At 36.2% G+C, this 23,873-nt stretch overlaps 2 protein-coding genes across 2 annotated transcripts in view; both read right to left on the reverse strand.

The window, feature by feature from the left end:
• aldh1l2 (aldehyde dehydrogenase 1 family, member L2) overlaps nt 1–481 on the reverse strand; it is a 35,015-nt gene extending 34,534 nt beyond the window's left edge. The window contains 1 exon segment of the mRNA XM_079581324.1: nt 303–481. Within this exon segment, the coding sequence (XP_079437450.1) occupies nt 303–350 (48 nt within the window). The 5' untranslated portion in view covers nt 351–481.
• A 6,312-nt stretch (nt 482–6,793) lies between these two features.
• Nucleotides 6,794–23,873, reverse strand: part of samm50l (sorting and assembly machinery component 50 homolog, like) — a 25,943-nt gene continuing 8,863 nt past the window's right edge. Inside the window, exons 3-15 of the mRNA XM_079581041.1 lie at nt 22,714–22,815; nt 22,552–22,639; nt 21,322–21,428; nt 19,608–19,738; nt 19,446–19,533; nt 16,623–16,751; nt 16,461–16,532; nt 12,449–12,535; nt 12,279–12,349; nt 10,739–10,806; nt 8,718–8,864; nt 8,497–8,638; nt 6,794–6,979 (exon numbers count right to left, since the gene is read on the reverse strand). Of these exons, the coding sequence (XP_079437167.1) occupies nt 6,934–6,979; nt 8,497–8,638; nt 8,718–8,864; nt 10,739–10,806; nt 12,279–12,349; nt 12,449–12,535; nt 16,461–16,532; nt 16,623–16,751; nt 19,446–19,533; nt 19,608–19,738; nt 21,322–21,428; nt 22,552–22,639; nt 22,714–22,815 (1,278 nt within the window). The 3' untranslated portion in view covers nt 6,794–6,933. The remainder of the gene's footprint in view (nt 6,980–8,496; nt 8,639–8,717; nt 8,865–10,738; nt 10,807–12,278; nt 12,350–12,448; nt 12,536–16,460; nt 16,533–16,622; nt 16,752–19,445; nt 19,534–19,607; nt 19,739–21,321; nt 21,429–22,551; nt 22,640–22,713; nt 22,816–23,873) is intronic.

Below are 23,873 nucleotides of genomic sequence, written 5' to 3' on the forward strand. Positions count from 1 at the left end.
CCAGTCCGAGCCGGTGTTAAACGCGCGCGCGGTCTCCGGACAGTGGAGCTCCTCGCGCTGCCGGAGCTCCTCGCGCTTCTGGAGCCGCTGTCACACGCGCGCGGAGCTGTACAGTCGGTGTGCGCTGATGCAACTCTCCCCAGTCGTGAAGCCAGCGCGAGCGCGGCAGCGGCGGCGGCGACAGGCGGACACCGCGGCGCGTCAAGCGTCAAAAAGGACGTCGAAACCGCGCGCGTTTTGTGTCACCGCGACCTCGCGACGCGTCAGCCGGACATTAAAGGAAACGGTCCGGTTCGACTTACGGACGTGGTGGAGAATTTCCTCACGATGTGCCCGGCGGTCCACAGCATCTCGGCTCGTCTGCGTGTCAAAGCGCGTGCGGAATGAAGGAGGAGGAGGAGGAGGAGGAGGAAGGGTTCGTACCCGGCACCTGCCTCTGTCAGCGGGCTGCAGGAGAGACGTGCTCCCGGTGGGCTCCGTGCAAGTCCAGTCCAGAACGCGCCGTGCGTAAGAGGCTGGGAGAGAAGGAGGGGGGGGGGGGGGGGGGGGGGGGAGGGCTCTGTGCGTGCGCGCTCCCGAGAGGGTACGGCCCACCGCCTTCCGTGTCCAACGCGCGCGCGGCCGCACACGTGGGGATTCCACCAGCAAGAGGGCGGGGCTCCCGGGGAGGTGACGCGTGATGTCCCCATGAGGGATGACGTCACGCTGTGGACGCGGTTTTGTTTCATTCATAAATGTCATAATCAGACAGGACCGGAGTACGGAGGCCTGGAAGTGACATAGACAAAAACAAATTGGGGGGTGAAAAAAATATATATAAGAAATAATATGAGCAATAATATAATATAAGAAATATTTTTTTAAAAGCGTTTAATTTAATAAAAAAATTATAATAAATATTATTTTACCCCAATATAATTATCTTGTTCCTCAGAAAAAATCTGTGGTGTAAAAAAAAAAAAAAAAAACTTTTTTCCTCACGTCAGATTTTTTTCCCATCATTTATTTGTTGGGTATTCAACTCGTTTTTGCAACTTTTTTGTCACAATTTTGTAATTTTGTGTCAATTTTGTGTCATATTTTTGATTTTTTTCATTTTTTCGTCCATTTTTTGTCAATTTCTTGTGACATTTTTGCCACTTTTTCATCAATTTTACGTCCCTTTTTGGTCAATATTTTGTCACATCTTTGTCACATTTTTGTCATATTTTTATCATATTTTTGTCATTTTTTGGTCATTTTTTGGTCACATTTTTGTGACATTTTTGCCACTTTTTCATAAATTTTACGTCCCGTTTTGGTCAATGTTTTCTCACATTTTTGTCATTTTTTGTCACATTTTTGTCATTTTTTGTCACATTTTTGTCAATTTTTAGTAATTTTTTGGGTAAAATTTTTATCACATTTTTGTAATTTTTTGGTCAATGTTTTCTCACATTTTTGCCCTTTTTTGAATTTTTTTGTCATATTTTTTGTCATTTTCTCGTCAATTTTTTATCAAATCTTTGTGATTTTTTGTGGTTTTTTGTTGCATTTTTGTCATTTTTTTTGGTAATTTTTTTGTCATTTTTCTGTCAATTTCTTGTGACATTTTTGCCACTTTTTCATCAATTTTACGTCCCCTTTTTTGTCAATGTTTTCTCACTTTTTCGTCACATTTCCATCTTTGTTTTCGTCTCAGTTTTGTTGCTATTTTCACAGCTCTTTTCCAGAAGCTTTTGGATTGGGGTAACGGTTTTTTTTTTGTCTGATGTCACTTCCAGGCCTCCGTACATAGGCCGATGTCCAGGGTCATATATATTTACATGGATAATTAACTGCTCTAAGTAGCTTCAATGAACAATATATTTAGATTTGGGTAAAGCCGAACGGTTTAAGCGCGTCCCTGATCCTGTTGACTTTCTTCGTGAAGCTGAAGTCTCTGAACAGTTTCTCGCTTGTTTACATTGTGTTGTGTAACAGGTTTGGCCCAGATCCACCGTGACCGGGAGGGGGCGGAGCCACGTCTCCACGGAAACGGATTCATCCAAACAAAAGAAGAAGTCACGGCACCTAAACAAAGATTTCAGATGGAACATTTGTAGTGAGCGGCTCTTTAGGCTCTTTAGGGCGAGCGGCTCTTAAGGGCGAGCGGCTCTTCAGGGCGAGCGGCTCTTTAGGGCGAGCGGCTCTTTAGGGCGAGCGGCTCTTTAGGCTCACACCAGATCTCAGTTGTGGAAAGAGCCGGATCTTTCTCTTGTGTCAATTTTATGCTTTTTCAACACTTTTTATATATATATTTTTTTTGTATGGACTTATTTCTTCTGCCTTTTCCAAGGAGCTTTTAGATTTGGGTAAAGCCGGACTGGAGTTAGTGCTAGTGTGAAGGAGGTGTTTGGACTCGGAGCAGCTGGTTCACTCTCACAGATTAACCCAGTGCTTGATCAAACACAGACCCTGATCCGGACCCGGGTCTGGCTGCCCCGCGCCGGAGCTCGCCGGGTCCACGGGGGGTCACGGGCTGCAGCGAAACCAAGGCCAGGCAGGGCAGACCGGGGCGGGTTCTCCCCTATCCGGTTTTTGGTGTTGACATGAAAGAAGAGCAGCAAAAAAAAATACATTTGCCGTTTATATTGAACAGCAATAGAAAAAATCATGTGTAAATGTTTTCCTACATTCATTCATAAATTCACTTTAATATAGCCCAGCTCTCGTTGACTTAAAGGGATGTTTCAGGATGTTTGACATAGGGCCTCATCTCTTAGTTATCCAGAGTGTTGCTGATACCTGGAGATATTTTTTGTAATTCATGCAGTTCTGTGTGTGACAAAAAAATCGACAAAAATGTGACAAATAATGTGAGAAAAAAGTGACAAAAATGTGACAAAAATGTGACAAAAAATGACAAAAAATGTGACAAAAATGTGACAAAAAATTGACAAAAAAAAGAAAAAAAAGAAAAATTACAAAAAATGTGACAAAAAAAGAAAACAAATGTGACAAAAAATCGACAAAAAATGTGACTAAAAAATGACAAAAGACCAAAAAAGAGACAAAAAAATGTGACAAAAAATCGACAAAAAATGTGACAAAAAATGTCAAAAAATGTGGCAAAAATGTGACAAAAATGTGAGAAAAAATTGACCAAAAAAAGAAAAAAAAAAGAAAAATTACAAAAAATGTGACAAAAAAAGACAAAAAATGTGACAAAAAAATGACTAAAAATGTGACAAAAAATGACAAAAAAGACAAAAAATGTGACAAAAAAATGTCAAAAAATGTGGCAAAAAATCGACTAAAAAAGAAAAAGAAAAAAAAAATACAAAAAATGTGACAAAAAAAAGACAAAAAATTACAAAAGAAAATGACAAAAAAGGATGGAAAAAAATCTGATGACGGGAGGAAAAAGATCCTTCCAGGCTGATACTTCTGATGACGGCCTGCAGATGGCGCTGAAACATGTAAAGGCAAAAGACCTTTAACATCTCTAACCTTAGTGTCTGACAAAACAAACCTAAAAATACTAGGAAAAAGATCCATTTAGATGAGCTTTGTAGATCTTAGCTTGAGGCGCTACACTGGCCGACAGGATTCGGGTAAAGCTGAACTGGAGAAAAGGCTCTCGGTTCAGGCGGGAGTTAAGAGGTAAAGACGCAGTTCTGGCTTAGGACAGACAGGGGGCGCTGTATAGTTTGTTTGGAGGGACGAGAGGAACCATCACCAGGTTCATGCATCAGGGGAAACATGGTGGTTATACAGAGTGTTGCTGATTTCTGGAGATATTTTTTTCATGCAGTTCTTATATTTGAAGAGTTTCGTGGCGCTAGGCTAATGCTAGGCTAGTGCATGTCTATGGTATCAGCTAGCCTGCATTAAAAACAGTGTGACCCGCTCCACAGAGCACCTGAGGCAAATCACTGATAACACCAACACCTGGCTCCTCGTGTGTTTCAGGATCGATTTTAAAGTTCTTTTAATGGTTTTTAAATGTCTTCATGGTCTTGGTCCTTCTTATCTTTCAGAACTGCTTTTACCTTATGAACCTTCACGGCCCCTTCGCTCCTCCTCAGGGGTCTCCTGGTTATTCCTAAAGTCAACAAAAAGCAACAAAAAATGCAACTTTCACCAATACACATTAATGGAATCACGGAGAAGAAGCTAACAGGCTAACGGGCAAAGCTAACTGTGGGCTAGCGCCGCTTAACCCCTTATAACTCCCACCGGAACAAAGTACATTTTCTCCAGTTTGGCTTTACCCCAATCCAAAAGCTTCTGGAAAAAAGGTGAGAAAATAGCAACAAAACTGAGACGAAAACAATGATGGAAATGTGACAAAAAAGTGAGAAAACGTTGATAAAAAAGTGACGAAGAATGGATGAAAAAGTGGCAAAAATGTCACAAGAAATTGACCAAAAAAAAGACAAAAATTGATAAAAAATTGATAAAAAATTGACAAAATATGACAAAAATGTGACAAAAAATAACACAAATTTGATTAAAAAAAATGTACGAAAAAATGACAAAAAAATGACAAAAGATTTACAAAAAAATGACAAAAATGTGACAAAAAATTGATTAAAAAATTACAAAAAAAGGACAAAAAATGACAAAAATGTGATAAAAAAAAAAGTCAAAAATGTGATAAAAAATTGACAAAAAAATGACAAAAATGTGAAAAAAATGACAAAAATTTGATAAAAATTGATAAAAAATGTACAAAAAATGACAAAAATTTACAAAAATGACAAAAATGTGACAAAAAATGACAAAAAATTGATTAAAAAAAGGCACGAAAAAAATTACAAAAATGTGACAAAAAATGTAACAAAAAATGACAAAAATGTGATAAAAAATGATAAAAAAAATTGATACAAATTGACAAAAATGTGACAAAAAATTACAAAAACTTGATAAAAATTGGATTAAAAAAATTACGAAAAAAATACAAAAAATGTACAAATAAATGACAAAAAAGTTACAGAAATGAGTTGAATAAACAACAAAAAAATGATGGAAAAAAAATTCTGATGTGAGGAAAAAGATCCTCTCGGTTCAGGCGGGAGTTAAGAGGTATTGGATAAGAGGTTGTGTTGCAGACTTCCAGCACCTTAAGAGATAAACACTTACCGTTTAGAAATGGACAGAACACTTCATTAATCAGGAGAGCAGCTTTTATTTATCATCGTGAGGCAAATTCATCACATCATCAAAAAGAAAGAGCACTGTGGTGACGGACACTTTCTTCTTCTTCAGCCGAGCTTTGGCCTTTGAGGAAGTCGTTCCCGTAGAGTTCTATCTGAAATGAAAAGTGCCGCTTTCTTCTTCTTCTTCTTCTCTCCGTTAACGTTTGGTGTCAGTCTAAAGCCTAATCTCTGGAGACGAATGTTTCCGTAGAACACACTAGAGCGTCTAAACCGGGCAGGCGTCTCTCCCAAAGCTTCAGTAAATAACATAACAGTGCATGCTTCATAATATCGTCTCATCGGTCCCGTGAGGCCAAACTAACACGTCTTCAACAAACTTTTAACATGAGGTTTAAACTTTAAAGTATCCAGGTATTCTATTCAGAGGCAGAGGGGACGTTTCTGTAAAAAAAAAAAATTGATACCAGTACTTGGATGTTTGACATAGGGCCTCATTTCCTAGTTATCCAGAGTGTTGTTGATTTCTGGAGATATTTTCTTTTTTTTTTGTAATTTATGCTATATTTGAAGAGCTACGTGGTATCTTTATTTAGTAGAAACTATATTCATAATTCAGCGTTTGTTAAAGTAGTTTTTGAGTAATTAAAGAAAGTTTAGATTTTTCTCCAAATTGTTTTCCCCTTTAACTGTTTTCAATCATGACCGTATATGGGCGATTCCAGAGATGCCGTCTGTATCTATATATGGTCATGTTTGTCGGGAAAATGTGGAAAAACGGGAGAAAAAAATTAAAAAGAAATTGAAAAAATATTGAAAAAGGGAAAAATATTGAAAAATGGAAAAAAAATATGAGAACAAAATAAAAATGGAAAATAAAATTGATACATTTTTGAAAAATGTGGAAATAAAATGAAAAATTGTTTTTTTTTTTTGAAAAATTGAAAAAAAATTGAAAAATGAAAAAATATTGAAAAATTGGGGGGAAAATGAAAATATTGAAAAATGAAAAAAAAAAAATTAAAACGGGGAAAAAGTGGAAAAAATATTGAAAAATGAAAAAAAAAGTGGAAATAAAATGAAAAATTGATTTTTTTTGAAAAATTGAAAAAAAATTGAAAAATAAAAAAAATTGAAAAATTGGGGGGAAAATGAAAATATTTAAAAATGAAAAAAAAAACAATTAAAACGGGGAAAAAGTGTAAAAAATATTGAAAATTAAAAACAAAAACAAATAAACAGTAGTAGTAGCAGTTTTTGAATAATTAGAAAACGTTTCCAAAAGCTGAGTTATGAATATAGTTTTCTACTAAATAAAGATACAAAGACATGGAGCAAAGTGGTTCAACAGCCCATAAAAAACGGAGAATGCTAACACAATGCTTCATGTTAGCATCGTGCTAATGCTAACGGCCAGCTAGTGCTGCCGTTTTTTGACTTCTACTGAACAATCTGCTGTTTGAAAATATCCATACGGGCCTGAGTTACACTTGACTTTACTTATGTGATAAATAAGTTCATATTCCACCAGAAAAATTGTGTTTCCCCCCTCGGCGAAGCCTCTGAATAGAATACATGGATTTCTCAAACGTACGGCTGCTGTCGCGCTCCACGTGGCTGAGAAAGTGACCAAACCAAAGACATTCACAGAGTTTGAAGGAGTGAGTGTCCGAGCAGACGGCGTTTACTGGGTGCAGATCGAACTGTGCGGTTTGCGAGTTCCACGTGGACAGAAGAGGTCGTGGCGAGATCGGAAAACGTGTGGCGGCCGAAGAGAAGTTCCTCCCTTTTCAGATTCAGTCTCGGAGGAAACTCAGAGGAAACGGATCCCGGCTCCGAACTGCACGCCGTCACATATCCTGCAGGAGAGAGCGGCGTTAGTGAGACAGTCTACGTTATTTAGTCCGATTTAGAGCTGCTTAAGCTAATTTAAGTTTCCATCTGATCTGGATTTAAATACTTCACCAGGAAGTGCTTGGTGTGAAACGTCTGAAAATGTCATATTGAGGTGTCTCTAGACTTTAACATTTAAAAGAAAGAAGAAATTGTAGGGAAAATGTGGGAAACGGAATTTAAAAAATAAAATAAAAAAATATTGAAAAAATATTGAAAAATGGAAAAATAATATGGAAAAATAACTCTAAATAAAAATGGAAAAAAAATGGAAAAATGGAAAAAAAATTGAAAATGGGAAAATAAAATTGATACATTTTTGAAAAATGTGGAAAAAATGAAAAATACATTGCAAAATTGAAAAAACTATTGAAAAATGGATAAAAATTGAAAAATTGGGGGAAAAATGGAAAATATTGAAAAATTTGAAAAAATAAATAAATAATTAAAACTGGGGAAAAAATGGAAAAAAAAATATTGAAAAATGAAAAAAAAAAATGTTTTGAAAAATTTAATAAATTTGAAAAATGGGGGGAAAAATTGGGAACAACTTAAAAAAATTGGGTAAATTGGGAAAATAGTTGGGAAAATATTTTTTTTAAATTTGGAAAACATTTGAATAAAAGGGGAAGAAATTGGTGCGGGTAAAATTTGAGAATAAATTAGGAAAAATGACCAAAAAAATAAATAAAATTGAAAAATGAACAAAAAAATGTGAAAGGGAAAAAAAAAATGGGGAAAAACTTAAAAAAGAAAAAAGCTATAAAACATTTTTGAAAAAAATTGAAAAATTGAAAAAAAAATTGAAAAATGAAAAAAAAAATTGAAAAATTGAAAAATTAAACAAATTTGAGAAATGGGGGAAAAAATTGGGAAAAACTTAATAAATTGGGGTAAATTGGGAAAATGGTTGTAAATATATATTTTTTTAAAATTTGGAAAACATTTGAATAAAAGGGGAAGAAATTGGTGAGGGTAAAATTTGAGAATAAATTAGGAAAAATGTGGAAAGTGTTTTTTTCTGCCCTTTTGTAATTCAAGGAAGTTTCCTGGTTTGTGTTATGGTTCAATATGACACATTTTTTAATATAGGTTTGGAAAACAAAGTATATGTAAAGTACTGGTAGTGCTGGGAACCGTTAAATTTTTCAATACCGTACTGGTATTGAAAAATTCAAATATTAAATTCAAATATTAGATTCAAGTTTTGATGCTGTTGGTCAAGAAACAGAATGATGAAAACAATTGGGGGAAATGGGCAAGATAAAAAATAAAAAACACAAGGTGAAAAAATTGGGTAAAAACGTGGATTTTTTTTTTTTTTTTTTCTGCCCTTTTGTAATTAAAGGAAGTTTCTTTGACCCGTCTCTAAACTCCTCCCACAGAGACACTGACCCGTCTTTAAAGGGACACTGACCCGTCTTTAAAGGGACACTGACCCGTCTTTAAAGGGACACTGACCCGTCTTTAAAGGGACACTGACCTGTCTCCGCTCTGGACGCCCATGGGGACACAGTAGTTGAGCTCCAGCCGTGCGATGTTCCCCAGCCGCAGGACGATCCCGGCTCCGTAGGACCAGCGGATGCACTCGGCGAGCTTCTGCAGGTGCGCCTTCGGGCCGTCCCCTGCACCGAAACGGAAAAGTGTGGCTTTAAAGTTTTACCCCGTTCCCCCCCCGTAGGGCTCGCGAGGCGCCGCCTTTACCGTAGTCCAGGTTGCAGAGGTTTCCCGCGTTGAGGAAGAAGTGCGTCCTGAACAGGTCTCCGAAGCCGCCGCGGCCCGGTCTGAAGGGCAGGGGCGTGTAGAGGTGCAGCCCCCCCGCCCAGTACGCCTCGCCCCCCAGGTAATCCCCTGGACAGGACGGGTTATCATGACACCGGGTTCATACAGGTACTTTTAATCACACAAATCAGCGCATACTTAAGATTTTACTTTGGAAATTTGTGCTACACTGTTTCCTGCTGCAAATACTGGCTTTACAGGTTTAACCCCTTAACTCCCGCCTGAACAGAGCACATTTTCTCCAGTTTGGCTTTACCCCAATCCAAAAGCTTCTGGTAAAAAGCAACAAAACTGAGATGAAAACAATGATGGAAATGTGATAAAAAAAGCGAGAAAACATTGATAAAAAGTGACGAAAAATTGATGGAAAAAGTGGCAAAAATGTCACAAGCAATTGACAAAAAAATGAAAAAAAAAAAAAAATTCAAAAAATGACAAAAAACGACAAAAAACGAAAAAAAAAAAGACAAAAATTGGACAAAAAAATGGACAAAAAAACGACAAAAATGTAACAAAAAATGACAAAAAACCGACAAAAAAAATTAAAAAAAAAGAGAAAAATTGGACAAAAAATGACAAAAAAATGACAAAAAAATGACAAAAATGTGACAAAAATGACAAAAAAATGACAAAAAAATTGACAAAAATGTGATAAAAAATTACAAAAAATGTGACAAAAAAAATGACAAAAATGTGATAAAAAATGTGACAAAAATGTGATAAAAATTGGACAAAAAATAACAAAAAATAACAAAAATATGACAAAAAAATGACAAAAATGTGACAAAAAAATTACAAAAAATGTGACAAAAAATTACAAAAAATGTGACAAAAAAATGACCAAAATGTGATAAAAAATGTGACAAAAATGTGATAAAAAATGTGACAAAAATGTGATAAAAATTGGACAAAAAATAACAAAAATGTGGCAAAAAATAACAAAAATGTGACAAAAAATGTGATAAAAAAATGACAAAAATGTGACAAAAATTTGACAAAAAAAAAGAAAAATGTGACAAAAATGTGACTAAAATGTGACTAAAATGTGACAAAAAATGACAAAAATTGGACAAAAAAAAGACAAAAAAGTGACAAAAATTTGACAAAAAAATTGACAAAAATGTGAAAAAAAAATTACAAAAAATGTGACAAAAAAATGACAAAAATGTGATAAAAAATGTGACAAAAATGTGATAAAAATTGGACAAAAAATAACAAAAATATGACAAAAATATGACAAAAAAATGACAAAAAAATTACAAAAAATGTGACAAAAAATGTGACAAAAAATGTGACAAAAATGTGATAAAAAATGTGACAAAAATGTGATAAAAATTGGACAAAAAATAACAAAAATGTGGCAAAAAATAACAAAAATGTGGCAAAAAATGACAAAAATGTGACAAGAAATGTGATAAAAAAATGACAAAAATGTGACAAAAATTTGACAAAAATGTGACAAAAAATGTGATAAAAAAATGACAAAAATGTGACAAAAATTTGACAAAAAAAAAAGACAAAAATGTGACAAAAATGTGACAAAAAATGACAAAAATTTGACAAAAAAAAGACAAAAATGTGACAAAAATGTGATAAAAAAATGACAAAAATGTGATAAAAATTTGACCAAAAAAAAAATACAAAAATTTGACAAAAAAATTGACAAAAGTTACAAAAATGAGTTGAATACCCAACACAAAAAAATGATGAAAAAAAAAAATCTGATGACGTGAGGAAAAAGATCCTCTCGGTTCAGACGGGGGTTAAGAGGTTAAACCGGCAGGTCAAGTTTAAGCGTCTTGCTCAGGGACACAAGTCAAACTCTGAATGTTCAGTTCAAAGTTCATATTGTGATAAACCCATGAAGGGAAGATCAGTAACACATTTGTAAAACTAAAACCGATCATCAGACGTCATTGAGCCGAATGAAACACCGGGTTTACCTTCGCTCTGTGGCCCGATGCTGTACATCCCGAACCCTCGCACGCTGGTGGGACCCCCCAGGTAGAATCTGACCACACACAGATGAGTCATTAACACAAACTGAAGCTTAACGGGTCATTCACACGTTTAATGAATCCACACTGGGTAATGATTATTACACTACGCCATTACAGAAGCAGGAGGAGAGAGGAGGGGAAAGAGGAGAGGGGGGGAGAGGGGGGGATAGGAGAGAAGAGGGGAGAGGAGGAGAGAGGAGAGAAGAGGAGAGGAGAGGGGGGGATAGGAGAGAAGAGGGGAGAGGAGGAGAGAAGAGAGAGGAGAGAGGAGGAGAGAAGAGAGAGGAGAGAGGAGGAGAGAAGAGAGAGAGGAGGAGAGAAGAGAGAGGAGGGGAGAGGAGGAGAGAAGAGAGAGGAGGAGAGAGGAGAGAGAGGAGGAGAGAGGAGAGAGAGGAGAGAGAGGAGGAGAGAGGAGGAGAGAGGAGAGAGAGGAGAGAGAGGAGAGAGAGGAGAGAGAGGAGAGAGAGGAGGAGAGAGGAGGAGAGAGGAGAGAGAGGAGGAGAGAGAAGAGGAGAGAGAGGAGGAGAGAGAGGAGGAGAGAGGAGAGGGGAGAAGAGAGAGGAGAGGGGAGAAGAGAGAAGAAAAGAGGATAGAGAGGGGGAGAGAGGAGGAGAGAGGAGGGGAGAGAAGAGAGGGGGAGAGAGGAGGAGGATAGAGGAGGAGAGGAAGAGAGAAAGGAGGAGAGAGGAGGAGGATAGAGGAGGAGAGGAAGAGAGAAAGGAGGAGAGAGGAGGATAGAGGAGAAGAGGAGAGAAGAGGAGAGGGGAGGAGAGAAGAGAAGAGGAGAGAAGAGGAGAGGGGAGAGAAGAGAGAGAGGAGGAGAGAGGAGAAGAGGAGAGAAGAGGAGAGGGGAGGAGAGAAGAGAAGAGGAGAGAAGAGGAGAGGGGAGAGAAGAGAGAGAGGAGGAGAGAGGAGAAGAGGAGAGAAGAGGAGAGGGGAGGAGAGAAGAGAAGAGGAGAGAAGAGGAGAGGGGAGAGAAGGATAGAGGAGAGAAGAGGAGAGAGGAGGAGAGGAAGGAAGAGAGAAAGGAGGAGAGAAGAGGAGAGAGGAGGAGGATAGAGGAGAGAAAGGAGGAGGAGAGAAAGGAGGAGAGGAAGAGAGAAAGGAGGAGAGAAAGGAGGAGAGGAAGAGAGAAAGGAGGAGAGGAAGAGAGAAAGGAGGAGAGGAAGGAGGAGAGAGGAGGAGGATAGAGGAGGAGAGGAAGAGAGAGAGGAGGAGAGGAAGAGTGAAAGGAGGAAAGAGGAGAGAGAGAGGAGGAGAGGAAGAGTGAAATGAGGAGAGGAAGAGAGAAAGGAGGAGAGAGGAGAGAAGAGGAGGAGAGAGGAGGAGAGAGGAGGAGAGAGTAGGAGAGAGGAGAGAGGGGGAAAGAGGAGAAGAGGAGAGAAGAGGAGGAAAGAGGAGGAAAGAGGAGGAGTTAATCAGAAAGGACAGCATTTCATAAAAGATGCATTATCTCAGTTTCTAGAGTTAAACAGTGTCTGACCTGTCTGCGATACACGACGGCTGTCCTCCCAGCGGGTACAACATCCCTCCCCAAAAAGAGGCGGATAAAACCTGCAACACACACGCACACGTTAAACACACGGGGCTTCACCATGTTGTAGACGCACACGTATGTCTTTCACTGTCCCACACAGACCGAACGGCACTGACCGAGTCCCAGAAGAGGCGTCTGTTGAGCTGGAGTTCAAAATCCTCTTTGAGGAAACTGGCGTCTCCACCGGTGTATCCGGCCAACTCCTGCAGACACACAAACCACACACATTTAATCCACTTCATCTCAGATCAGTTTGTTTAGGAAATTAGGCCCGGGGTCCAAAACCGGCCCTCCATCACCAAACTCTGGCCCTCGAGATGATTCGGAGAAATATTATGACCCAAATCTGAGATCAAATGCCTGTTAACCTCTTAACTCCCGCCTGAACTGAGAGCATTTTCTCCAGTTCAGCTTTACCCAAAACGACTCAACTTCAACTCATTTTTGTAGCTTTTTTGTAATTTTTTTGGTCTTTTTTTTGGGTCATTTTCCGTCCATTTTTTGTCACTTTTTGCCACATTTTTTGTCAATTTTGGCACTTTTTCATAATTTTTCAGTCAAATTTTTGTACATTTTTTGTCACATTTTTCGTCATTTTTTCGTCACTTTTTTGTCAAAGTTTTATCACATCTTTGTCATTTTTTGTGACATTTTTGGCACTTTTCATACATTTTTGGTCCAATTTTTGTCATTTTTTGTATTCAACTCATTTTTGTAGCTTTTTCTGTAATTTTTTTGTCTTTTTTTTGGTTATTTTTCCATCCATTTTTTGTCACTTTTTGTCACATTTTTGTCAATTTTTTTTTGACATTTTTGTCACTTTTCATAATTTTTTGGTCAAATTTTTGTACATTTTTTGTCACATTTTGACATTTTTTTGTCACTTTTTGTCAAAGTTTTATCACATTTTAGTCATTTTTTGTGAACATTTGTGGCACTTTTTCATAATTTTTTGGTCAAAGTTTTGTATATTTTTTGTCATATTTTTGTCATTTTTTCGTCAATTTTTCGTCACTTTTTTGTCAAAGTTTTATCACATTTTTTGTAATTTTTTGTCAATTTTATGTGACATTTTTGACACTTTTCATACATTTTTGTCATTTTTATCATTTTTCGTCACTTTTTTGTAGCATTTTCATCATTGTTTTCGTCTCAGTTCTGTTGCTACTGGTATTTTCACACCTTTTCACATTTCCCAGAAGCTTTTGGATTGGGGTAAAGCCAAACTGGAGAAAATGTGCTCGGTTCAGGTGGGAGTTAAGGGGTTAAAGTGCTCTAGAAATGTTAAAAATACTGTCAATTCCTTAAAATGTCTTGGCAGAGCAGCCTTTACACCATAATCCTAAAAGAAGAATCATCTATAGGTAGAAATGACTTACTTCAATTAAGAGATTAAATCTAAAGTGTGAGTAGATTTGGTCTGGCAGAAAAAAATCAATTCTTGCCAATGGAACAAGCACAAGTTTTTTTCTTAATTCAAATTATTTTGTATAATTTCAAGTGAATAATAAATATCTTTTACAGTAAAAGTTAATTTGCCTGATTTCCAGTGGGATTTCTATTTGTTCCATTGGCATTGGCGTTTTTTATCTGATTAGTTCAAACCGACTGAAACCGAGAGGATCTTTTTCCTCTTTTTCCCTTTTGTAACTTTTTTGTCATTTCTTTGTCATTTTTGTCACTTTGTAAATTTTTTTTTAATTTTTTAGTCAAATTTTTATCATATTCTTGTCATTTTTTGTCAATTTGTCAATTTTTTTGTCACATTTTTTATCATTTTTTTTGTTGTCATTTTTTGGTCCATTTTTTTAATCACATTTTTATCAATTTTTTTGTCATTTTTTTTGTCATTTTTTTGTCAATTTTTTATCACATTTTTGTCAAATTTGGTCAATTTTTTTGTCACATTTTTGTCATTTTTTTGTCAATTTCTTGAGACATTTGTGTGACATTTTTGCCAATTTTCCATCATTGTTTTCGTCTCAGTTCTGTCTTTATTTTCACACCTTTTTCCCAGAAGCTTTTGGATTGGGGTAAAGCCAAACTGGAGAAAATGTGCTCAGTTCAGGTGGGAGTTAAGGGGTTAACATAAAAAAAACTTTATTCAAGTGATTTTAAGTCATTTATCTCATTTAAGACGGACATTTTTCTTCAGTTGCTTCAATCGGAGGGTCCGGCCCTTGGTCTTTTGACGATGAAGAAAACCGGCTCCACCGAGCAAACTTAGAGCCTCAAGAACCACCTCAGGGAGGGTCTGTCCCAGAGTCAGGACTAAACTCGCTGAGGCTAAAGCTCAAACCTGGATCAGTCTCATGAGGATGTGAGCCCGGCCTCAGACTCAGGCTAAAAACTGGTCTTTTTACCCGTGTACATGACACTGAGAGTCTTTATCTGCTTCTTGCTTTTTATTGTCATTAATAAAAAATACATTGATGTTTTATGGATTGATTTGATCTTGTAATTTTATGCAGATGTGAAAGACTTTGAATTGCCTTGTGTATGAATTGTGCTCTACAAATAAACTTGCCTGAGGTCGCCCTCTACTGGAGGGGAACTGAACTTTAACCCTCCCATTCTATAACAGGGTCTCCAGCCTCTGTTACCTGGCGAGCTGCTTTTATGCAACAAAAACGCTCAGAAAGCTCCACCATTTTATCTGTCAATATTTTCCCCAATTGTTTATTATAAAATAAATAAAATTTATTATTCTATTATTTCTCCCCCCCCCCCCCCCCAGTTTTCCCTAAATTTAAATTTTTCACCCGAATTCTTTTCCCCCATTTTTACTCAAATTTTACAAAACATTCCCCCCAAAACAAACAAAAAAAATCAACTTATTTTTTTTCAATCTTTCTACCATTTTACCTTTCCTCCAACATCTTAATTCCCCCCCCCCCTTTTTTTCTGTCAATTTTTGGAATTTAATTTTTTTCCAGTTTTCCCTAAATCTAAATTTTTCACCCCAATGTTTTTTCTTCCCCATTTTTACTCAAATTTTACAAAATGTTCCCCCAAAACAAAAACAAAATCAACTTTTTTCCAATTTTTCTACTATTTTTACTTTCTTTCCTCCAACATGTTAATTTTTTCCCCAATTTTTTGAATTGTTTTTTTTTCAGTTTTCCCTAAATTAAATTTTTTCCCCCATATTTTTACTCAAATTTCACAAAATATTCCCCCCAAAACAGAACAAAAATTCAACTTTTTTTTTTTCAATGTTTCTATCATTTTACTTTTTTTCCTCCATCTTAATTTTCCCCCCACATTTTTTCTGTAAATATTTCCCCCAATTTTTTGAATTTTATTTTTTCCATTTTTCCCTAAATCTAAATTTTTCACCCAAATTTTCCCCCCTCATTTTTACTAGAATTTTACAAAATATTCCCCCCCAAACAAAACAAAAAAATTCTACTTTTTTTTTTTTTAATTTTTCTACCATTTTATTTTTTTTCCTCCAACAACATCTTAATTTTTCCCAATTATTTTAATTTAATTTTTTTTTACAGTTTTCCCTAAATTTAAATTTTTCACCCCAATTTTTTCCCCCCATTTTTACTCAAATTTCACAAAATATTCCCCCAAAACAGAACAAAAATTCAATTTTTGGTTTCAATTTTTCTATCATTTTACTTTTTTTCCTCCATCTTAATCCCCCCCCCCCATTTTTTCTGTCAATATTTCCCCCAATTTTTTGAATTTCATTTTTTCAATTTTTCCCTAAATCTAAAAATTCTTCACCCCAATTTTTTCCCCTCATTTTTACTCGAATGTTACAAAATATTCCCCCCAAAACAAAACCAAAAAATTCATTTTTTTAAAAATTTTTTCTACCATTTTACTTTTTTTCCTCCAACAACATCTTAATTTTTCCCAATTATTTTAATTTAATTTTTTTCCATTTTTCCCTAAATTTTAATTTTTCATCCCATTTTTACTAGAATTTTACAAAATATTCCCCCCCCAAAAATGGCAACTTTTTTTTTTTTTTTTCAATTTTTCTTAACATTTTTTTGGTAAATTTGCCCCATATATTTTTTTTTCTTTTTCGATACTTTTCTTTTTGCGACACCAGTAGAACCCAGACCAGGTTTAATGGTCCTCAAAGGTCCCCTCACTGCAGGCACTGACCTGGTTGACCCGCAGTAAGGCACCTCTGTTGGGGAAGATGGCCGAGTTCCTGGAGTCGATGGACATGGTGTGCTGGGGAGAAGAGGAGGAGGCGTGAGGAGGCGCGAGGAGGCGCGAGGAGGCGCGAGGAGGAGGATCAGACAGAATCTACACAGTTCTCACCGACAGCGCAGACTTGAGCGAGTGGCCGCTCTCTTCTCTGACGGCGAAGGACGCGCTCCGAGCCAGACAGCCCAGCTCCCGCCACACGCCCTCCCACTTCAGGCTGTGGCTCGTCCTGCCCAGGGGGAACTGTCCCGAGAGGAGAGGGTTAAAACAAGGCAGGAGAATCGAGAAAATGATTTACTTTAGTGGTATCAAGATGGAAGTGTTCATGTAGATTCAGCTCTTAAAGGGATGTTTCAGGATTTTTGACATAGGGCCTCATTTCCTAGTTATCCAGAGTGTTGCGGATTCAAGCAGTTCTTATATTTGAAGAGTTTCGTGGCGCTAGGCTAATGCAAGGCTAGTGCATGTCTATGGTATCAGCTAGCCTGCATTAAAAACAGTGTGACCCGCTCCCAATTTTTTTCAAATTTTACAAAATATTCCCCCAAAACAAAGCAAAAAATTCAACTTTTGTTTTTTTTCAATTTTTCTACCATTTTACATTTTTTCCTCCAACATCTTAATCCCCCCCCATTTTTTCTGAAATCTAAATTTTATTTTTCCAGTTTTCCCTAAATTAAACATTTTCACCCCAATTTTGTTCCCATTTTTACAAAATATTCCCCCAAAACAAACAAAAAAATCAATAAAAAAATAATAATAAAAAAACATTTTACTTTTTCCTCCAACATCATCCCCCATTTTTTTCTGTCAATATTTTCCCCAATTGTTTGAATTTTTTTTTTCCAGTTTTCCCTAAAGTTAAATTTTTCACCCCAATTTTTTCCCTCCATTTTTACTCAAATTTTACAAAATATTCCCCCAAAACAAACAAAAAATTCAACTTTATTTTTATTTTTTTCTACCATTTTACTTTTTTTTCCCTCCAACATCCTAATTTCCCCCCCCCATTTTTTTCTGTCATTTTTTTTATTAGTTTATTTTTTTTTCAATTTTTCCCTAAATTTAAATTTTTCACCCCAATTTTTCCTCAAATTTTACAAAATATTCCCCAAAACAAAACAAAAATTCAACTTTTTTTTCTTCAATTTTCCACCATTTTACTTTTTTCCTCCAACATCTTCATCACTATTTTAACCATTTTGCATTTAAAAGACCTTATATCTGAGCAGCATCAGCTTCGTGGTTGTATAAGCTACGCGGCGGCGGAGTGATCTGAGAGAAAATAGTCCCTCAAAATGCGATCATTCATGTGATGCAGGTCAGTTATATTCCAAACATGACTCTATGGACACAGACATGTATATGGTTAGTCTGGTGTTACCAGTGATTTGCCTCAGGTGCTCTGTGGAGCGGGTCACACTGTTTTTAATGCAGGCTAGCTGATACCATAGACATGCACTAGCCTAGCATTAGCCTAGCGCCACGAAACTCTTCAAACATAAGAACTGCTTGAATTACAAAAAAAAATATCTCCAGAAATCAGCAACACTCTGGATAACTGCCATGTTTCCCCTGATGCATGAACCTGGTGATGGTTCCTCTCGTCCCTCCCAACAACGCCCCCTGTCTGTCCTAAGCCAGAACTGCGTCTTTGCCTTAACGTCTTAACTCCCGCCTGAACCGAGAGCCTTTTCTCCAGTTCAGCTTTACCCAAATCCTGTAGGCCAGTGTAACACCTCATTTGAAAGCTAAGACCTACAAAGCTCATCTAAATGGATCTTTTTCTTAGTATTTTTAGGTTTGTTTTGTCAGACACTAAGGTTAGAGATGTTAAAGGTCTTTTGCCTTCACATGTTTCAGCGCCATCTGCAGGCCGTCATCAGAAGTATCAGCCTGGAAGAATCTTTTTCCTCCCGTCATCAGATTTTTTCCATCCTTTTTTGGGGGGGTATTCAACTCATTTTTTTCAATGTAATTTTTTTTTGTAATTTTGAGTCTTTTTTTTTGGTAATTTTTTATGAATTTTTTTTTGTAATTTTTTGTCATATTTGTCACATTTTTTGTCATTTTTTTGTCTTTTTGTCATTTTTTTGTCATTTTTTTGTCACATTTTTGTCACATTTATTTGTAATTTTTTGTCACATTTTTTGTAATTTTTGTCTTTTTTTGTCACATTTTTTATGATTTTTTTCTAATTTTTTGTCACATTTTTGTCTTTTTGTCATTTTTTGGTCATTTTTTGTCACATTTTTGTCACATTTATTTTTTCATTTATTTGTAATTTTTTTTCTTTTTTGTCACATTTATGTTTTTTTTGTAATTTTTTTTGTAATTTTTTGTCACATTTTTTGTCTTTCTGGGTCAGTTTTTTGTCACATTTTTGTCACATTTATTTTTTCATTTATTTGTAATTTTTTTTTCTTTTTTTGTCACATTTTTTGTAATTTTTTGTGGTTTTTTTGTCACATTTTTTATGATTTTTTTTGTAATTTATCACATTTTTGTCACATTGTCATTTTTTGTCACATTTTTTGTCATTTTTTTGTCTTTTTGGTCAGTTTTTTGTCACATTTTTGTCACATTTATTTTTTCATTTATTTGTAATTTTTTTTCTTTTTTTGTCACATTTTTTATGATTTTTTTGTCATTTTTTGTCACATTTTGGTCACATTTTTTGTCATTTTTTGGTCACCTTTTTGTCACATCGCTATTTTCACAGCTTTTTCCAGAAGCTTTTGGATTGGGGTAAAGCCAAACTGGAGAAAACGTGCTCGGTTCAGGCGGGAGTTAAGGGGTTAAAAGCCTGTGTTTTCCTCTGCTGTTTTTGGGGCACATCTTTGTCACTACTTTGACGAAGACTCTTTCTTAATTTGGGTAAAGCCGAACAGGAGAACATGTGCTGGGTCCAGTATATGAAAGTAAAAGCTCACATACGTTGAGTTCTGCAGATAATCCTCTGTCGGTCTCTTTCAGGGAGCTCCAGGGGAACTGTCCCGTCACTTTGTAGGCGTTCAGAGTCAGGCTGTGGAGGGAAAAGAGTCACAGAAGAAAAGCTGGAGATGTGTCAGGACTAATTCACTCTTCTCGAGCTCGTACTTGCGTTCGAAGAATCCGGCCTGTGGTTTGAAGAAGGACAGGCCGTAGGACGTCTCTTTGGTCCCGTAGGAAAACTGGAAGGTCAGTTTCTCAGCGCGGCCAAACACGTTGGGCAGTTTCAGCCCCAGCACCTGAGAAAACAAACACACGTGAGACGAATCCGAATAGAACGCGGGATAACGTGCGGGTCCCGATTGGTCAACGGTGTCAACAATGTCACAACACCGCAGCGCTAGCTTACGGCTACTACGAAGCTTCAACTGGGCTATAGTTCTGTCAAATGGAGATAAAAGTCGGCGACAGGAAGAGGCGGGACGTGTTTCAGTGGATTTAAGCCCTTAACTCCCGCCTGAACCGAGCACATTTTCTCCAGTTTGGCTTTACCCCAATCCAAAAGCTTCTGGAAAAAAGGTGAGAAAATAGAGAGAAAATAGAGACAAAACTGAGACGAAAACAATGATGGAAATGTGACGAAAAAGTGACGAAAAATTGATGAAAAAGTGGCAAAACTGTCACAAGAAATTGATAAAAAATGGACGAAAAAATTACAAAAAATTGACAAAAAAATACCAAAAAAAAGACAAAAAAGTGACAAAAGATGACAAAAAAATACAAAAATTTGACTAAAAATGACAAAAAAAATGACAAAAAAAGACAAAAAAGTGACAAAAAATGACAAAAAAAATTACAAAAAATTGACTAAAAATTACAAAAAAAATGACAAAAAAATGACAAAAAAGTGACAAAAAATTACAAAAAAATTACAAAAAATTGACTAAAAATGACAAAAAAATGACAAAAAAATGAAAAAAGTGACGAAAAAATGACAAAAATCTGATTCAAAATTGACGAAAAAAATGTGACAAAAAAATTATAAAAAACGTGATTAAAAAAAAGGGGCAAAAATGTCACAAGAAATTGACAAAAAATTGACAAAAAATGACAAAAAAAATTACAAAAAATTGACTAAAAATTACAAAAAAAGTGACAAAAAAGTGACCAAAAAAGTGACCAAAAAAGTGACCAAAAAAGTGACCAAAAAATGACAAAAATGTGACAAAAATGTGACAAAAATGTGACAAAAAATGACAAAAAAGTGACAAAAAAGTGACAAAAAAGTGACAAAAAAATTAAAAAAGTGACGAAAAAATGACAAAAATTGGATTCAAAATTGATGAAAAAAATGTGACAAAAAATTATAAAAAACGTGATTAAAAAAAAGTGGCAAAAATGTCACAAGAATTTGACAAAAAAGTTACAAAAATGAGTTGAATACCCAACAACAAAATGATGGAAAAAAAATCTGATGACGTGAGGAAAAAGATCCTCTCGGTCCAGGCGGGAGTTAAGAGGTTAATAAGAAAAGGAGACGGGCCTCAGCCTGGAGATGGAGGAGACAGCGGGGAAAGGCTAGTTGTTAGCGACGAGGTGAAGCTAAACAGTTCGTCTCCAAACACAGTAAATGCCGCTAAACTCTGCTCGTGGTTGAAATGTAGCTAGGAGGACTCAGGCAAACCTATCCCTAAAATGGCCGCCATCAGAGTTTTTACAGATTACTCTTTTAATGCGTTGATTATCACAAAGTAGAGTATGTTCATTCAGTCTTTAGTCTTCAGGGTCGGGTTGGATTCTTTGGGCCTGATCTTTACTTCGTCATTAACCTCTCACCCTTTAGGTCAGAGGTCACGGTGGGACTGTGGGGCGCGGGACTCACCATGCTGCCCTCGTTGTTGCCGACCATGGTGTTGTAACTTCCTGTGATTCTTTTGACCTCGGTCACTTCGAACGTGACGTCCAGGCCGTTGGGCAACGCGTCGGTTCCTGCAGAAAACACAGATGCAGAAGTGTAACAAGGGAAGGACTCTCACTGGCTTCATGTGGTTCAGTAAACGCTAACCTCTTACCACCCGCCTGAACCAAATGCATTCTGTCCTCTTTGGCTGTTATATAGGCCTGTGTAACGCCTCATTTGAAAGCTAAGACCCACAAAACTGATCTTTTTCCTTGTGTTGTTGCTGTGTTCTGTTTTTTTTTTTTTCATTTTGGTCACTTTAGTTGAGTTTTTGTAATTTTTTTGTTGAGTTTTTGTCACATTTTTGTCACATTGTCATTTTTTTGTAGAATTTTGTCATTTTTTGTTGAATTTTTGTTGAATTTTTATCACATTTTGGTTGAATTTTTGTCATTTTTTTTGTCACATTTTGGTTGAATTTTTGTCACATTTTGGTTGAATTTTTGTCACATTTTGGTTGAATTTTTGTCACATTTTGGTTGAATTTTGTCATTTTTTGTTGAATTTTGGTTGAATTTTTGTCACATTTTTGTTGAATTTTGTCATTTTTTGTTGAATTTTGGTTGAATTTTTGTCACATTTTTGTTGAATTTTTGTCATTTTTTTGTTGAATTTTTGTTGAATTTTTGTTGAATTTTTGTTGAATTTTTTTTGAATTTTTGTCACATTTTTGTCACATTTTTTTGAATTTTTGTCACATTTTTATCACATTTTTGTCACATTTTTGTCACATTTTTGTTGAATTTTTGTCACATTTTGGTTGAATTATTATTATTATTTTTTTGAATTTTTGTCACATTTTGGTTGAATTTTTGTCACATTTTGGTTGAATTATTATTATTATTTTTTTGAATTTTTGTCACATTTTGGTTGAATTTTTGTCACATTTTTGTAGAATTTTTGTCACTTTTTGGTTGAATTTTGGTTGAATTTTTGTCATTTTTTTGTTTATTTTTTGTCACATTTTTGTTGAATTTTCATCACATTTTTGTTGCTTTTACATCCTTGTTTTCTTCTCATTTTTGTGGCTGTTTTGGTGCTTTTTTCCCAGAACCTTTTTGATTCGGGTAAAGCCAAACTGTAGAAAACGTGCTCCGTTCAGGTGCGAGTTAAGGTTACGCCCACACTCGTCCGCTGAGGCCGAGCTCGTACCGTCGGACGTGTCGATGAGCACCTCCACGTCCTTGAACACCCCCAGCCTCAGCAGCTTCTGTCGGGCCACGTGAGCGCGTTTCATCACCTGCAGAAGAAGAAGAGGAGGAAGCGTCATGGTAACGGCGACTCTCGCTCACATGCGGCGGCTCGGACACTCACGTCGATGAGGTTCTTGGCCTGGAACACGTCGGAGATCTCGTAGCCCAGGAGGTCCTCTTTGGTGCGGCCCAGGCCCTGGATGTTCACGTGCTGCACCACCACCTGCACCAACAACAGTCACCGAGGTCATTCAGAGGTGGGAGAACATCACCAAGAGCAAGTCTCCAGTCAAGCTTTAGCCACAAGTCACCTAAGCCTCATTTTCACGGCTGGACTATTAACTCATTGACTGACAGCCATTTTAAAATCAGAGAGCTCCCACTGCCAGAGGTTTTGCAGGATTTTAGCAGAAAATGAAGGTCTAGGTCTATATCAACACAAAACCCACCAAAAGAAAGACTCTCTTCTTTCATCTAAAAGAAAGTTTGTACCTCTTTCCATTCTTTAGTAATCGTCCGTAGAAAATAGGTGAAATCACCCAAAATGCTGTTTTCTGACTAAAAATCTGAGAAAACGAAGAGCAATGCTGCCACCTAGTGACTCAATAGTTTTTATTGAGTCACTAGGCAGCACAACTTAGATTTTAACACCAGATATGCTCAAGGCTTTGCTGCAGCTGTTCCCATTGAAAAACCCAATTGGCGAGTATAGACGTCATTGGCAGTCAACGTTCACTGCCAATGAACTGCCAACAAAAAAGTGACCAAAATTCAACAAAAATGTGACAAAAATTCAACAAAAATGTGACAAAAATTCAACAAAAATGTGACATAAATTCAACAAAAATGTGACAAAAATTCAACAAAAATGTGACAAAAATTCAACAAAAATGTGACAAAAATTCAACAAAAATGTGACAAAAATTCAACAAAAATGTGACAAAAATTCAACAAAGATGTGACAAAAATTCAACCAAAAAATTTAAAAAATTCAACAAAAATGTGACAGAAATTCAACAAAAATGTGACAAAAATTCAACAAAAATGTGACAAAAATTCAACAAAGATGTGACAAAAATTCAACCAAAAAATTTAAAAAATTCAACAAAAATGTGACAGAAATTCAACAAAAATGTGACAAAAATTCAACAAAAATGTGACAAAAATTCAACAAAAATGTGACAAAAATTCAACAAAAATGTGACAAAAATTCAACAAAAATGTGACAAAAATTCAACAAAAAATGTGACAAAAATGTGACTTGAAAACGTGTGCTTTCAC

Source organism: Gobius niger (assembly GCF_951799975.1).
Source record: "Gobius niger genome assembly, chromosome: 22".
In the NCBI taxonomy this organism is placed as follows: Eukaryota; Metazoa; Chordata; class Actinopteri; order Gobiiformes; family Gobiidae; genus Gobius; species Gobius niger.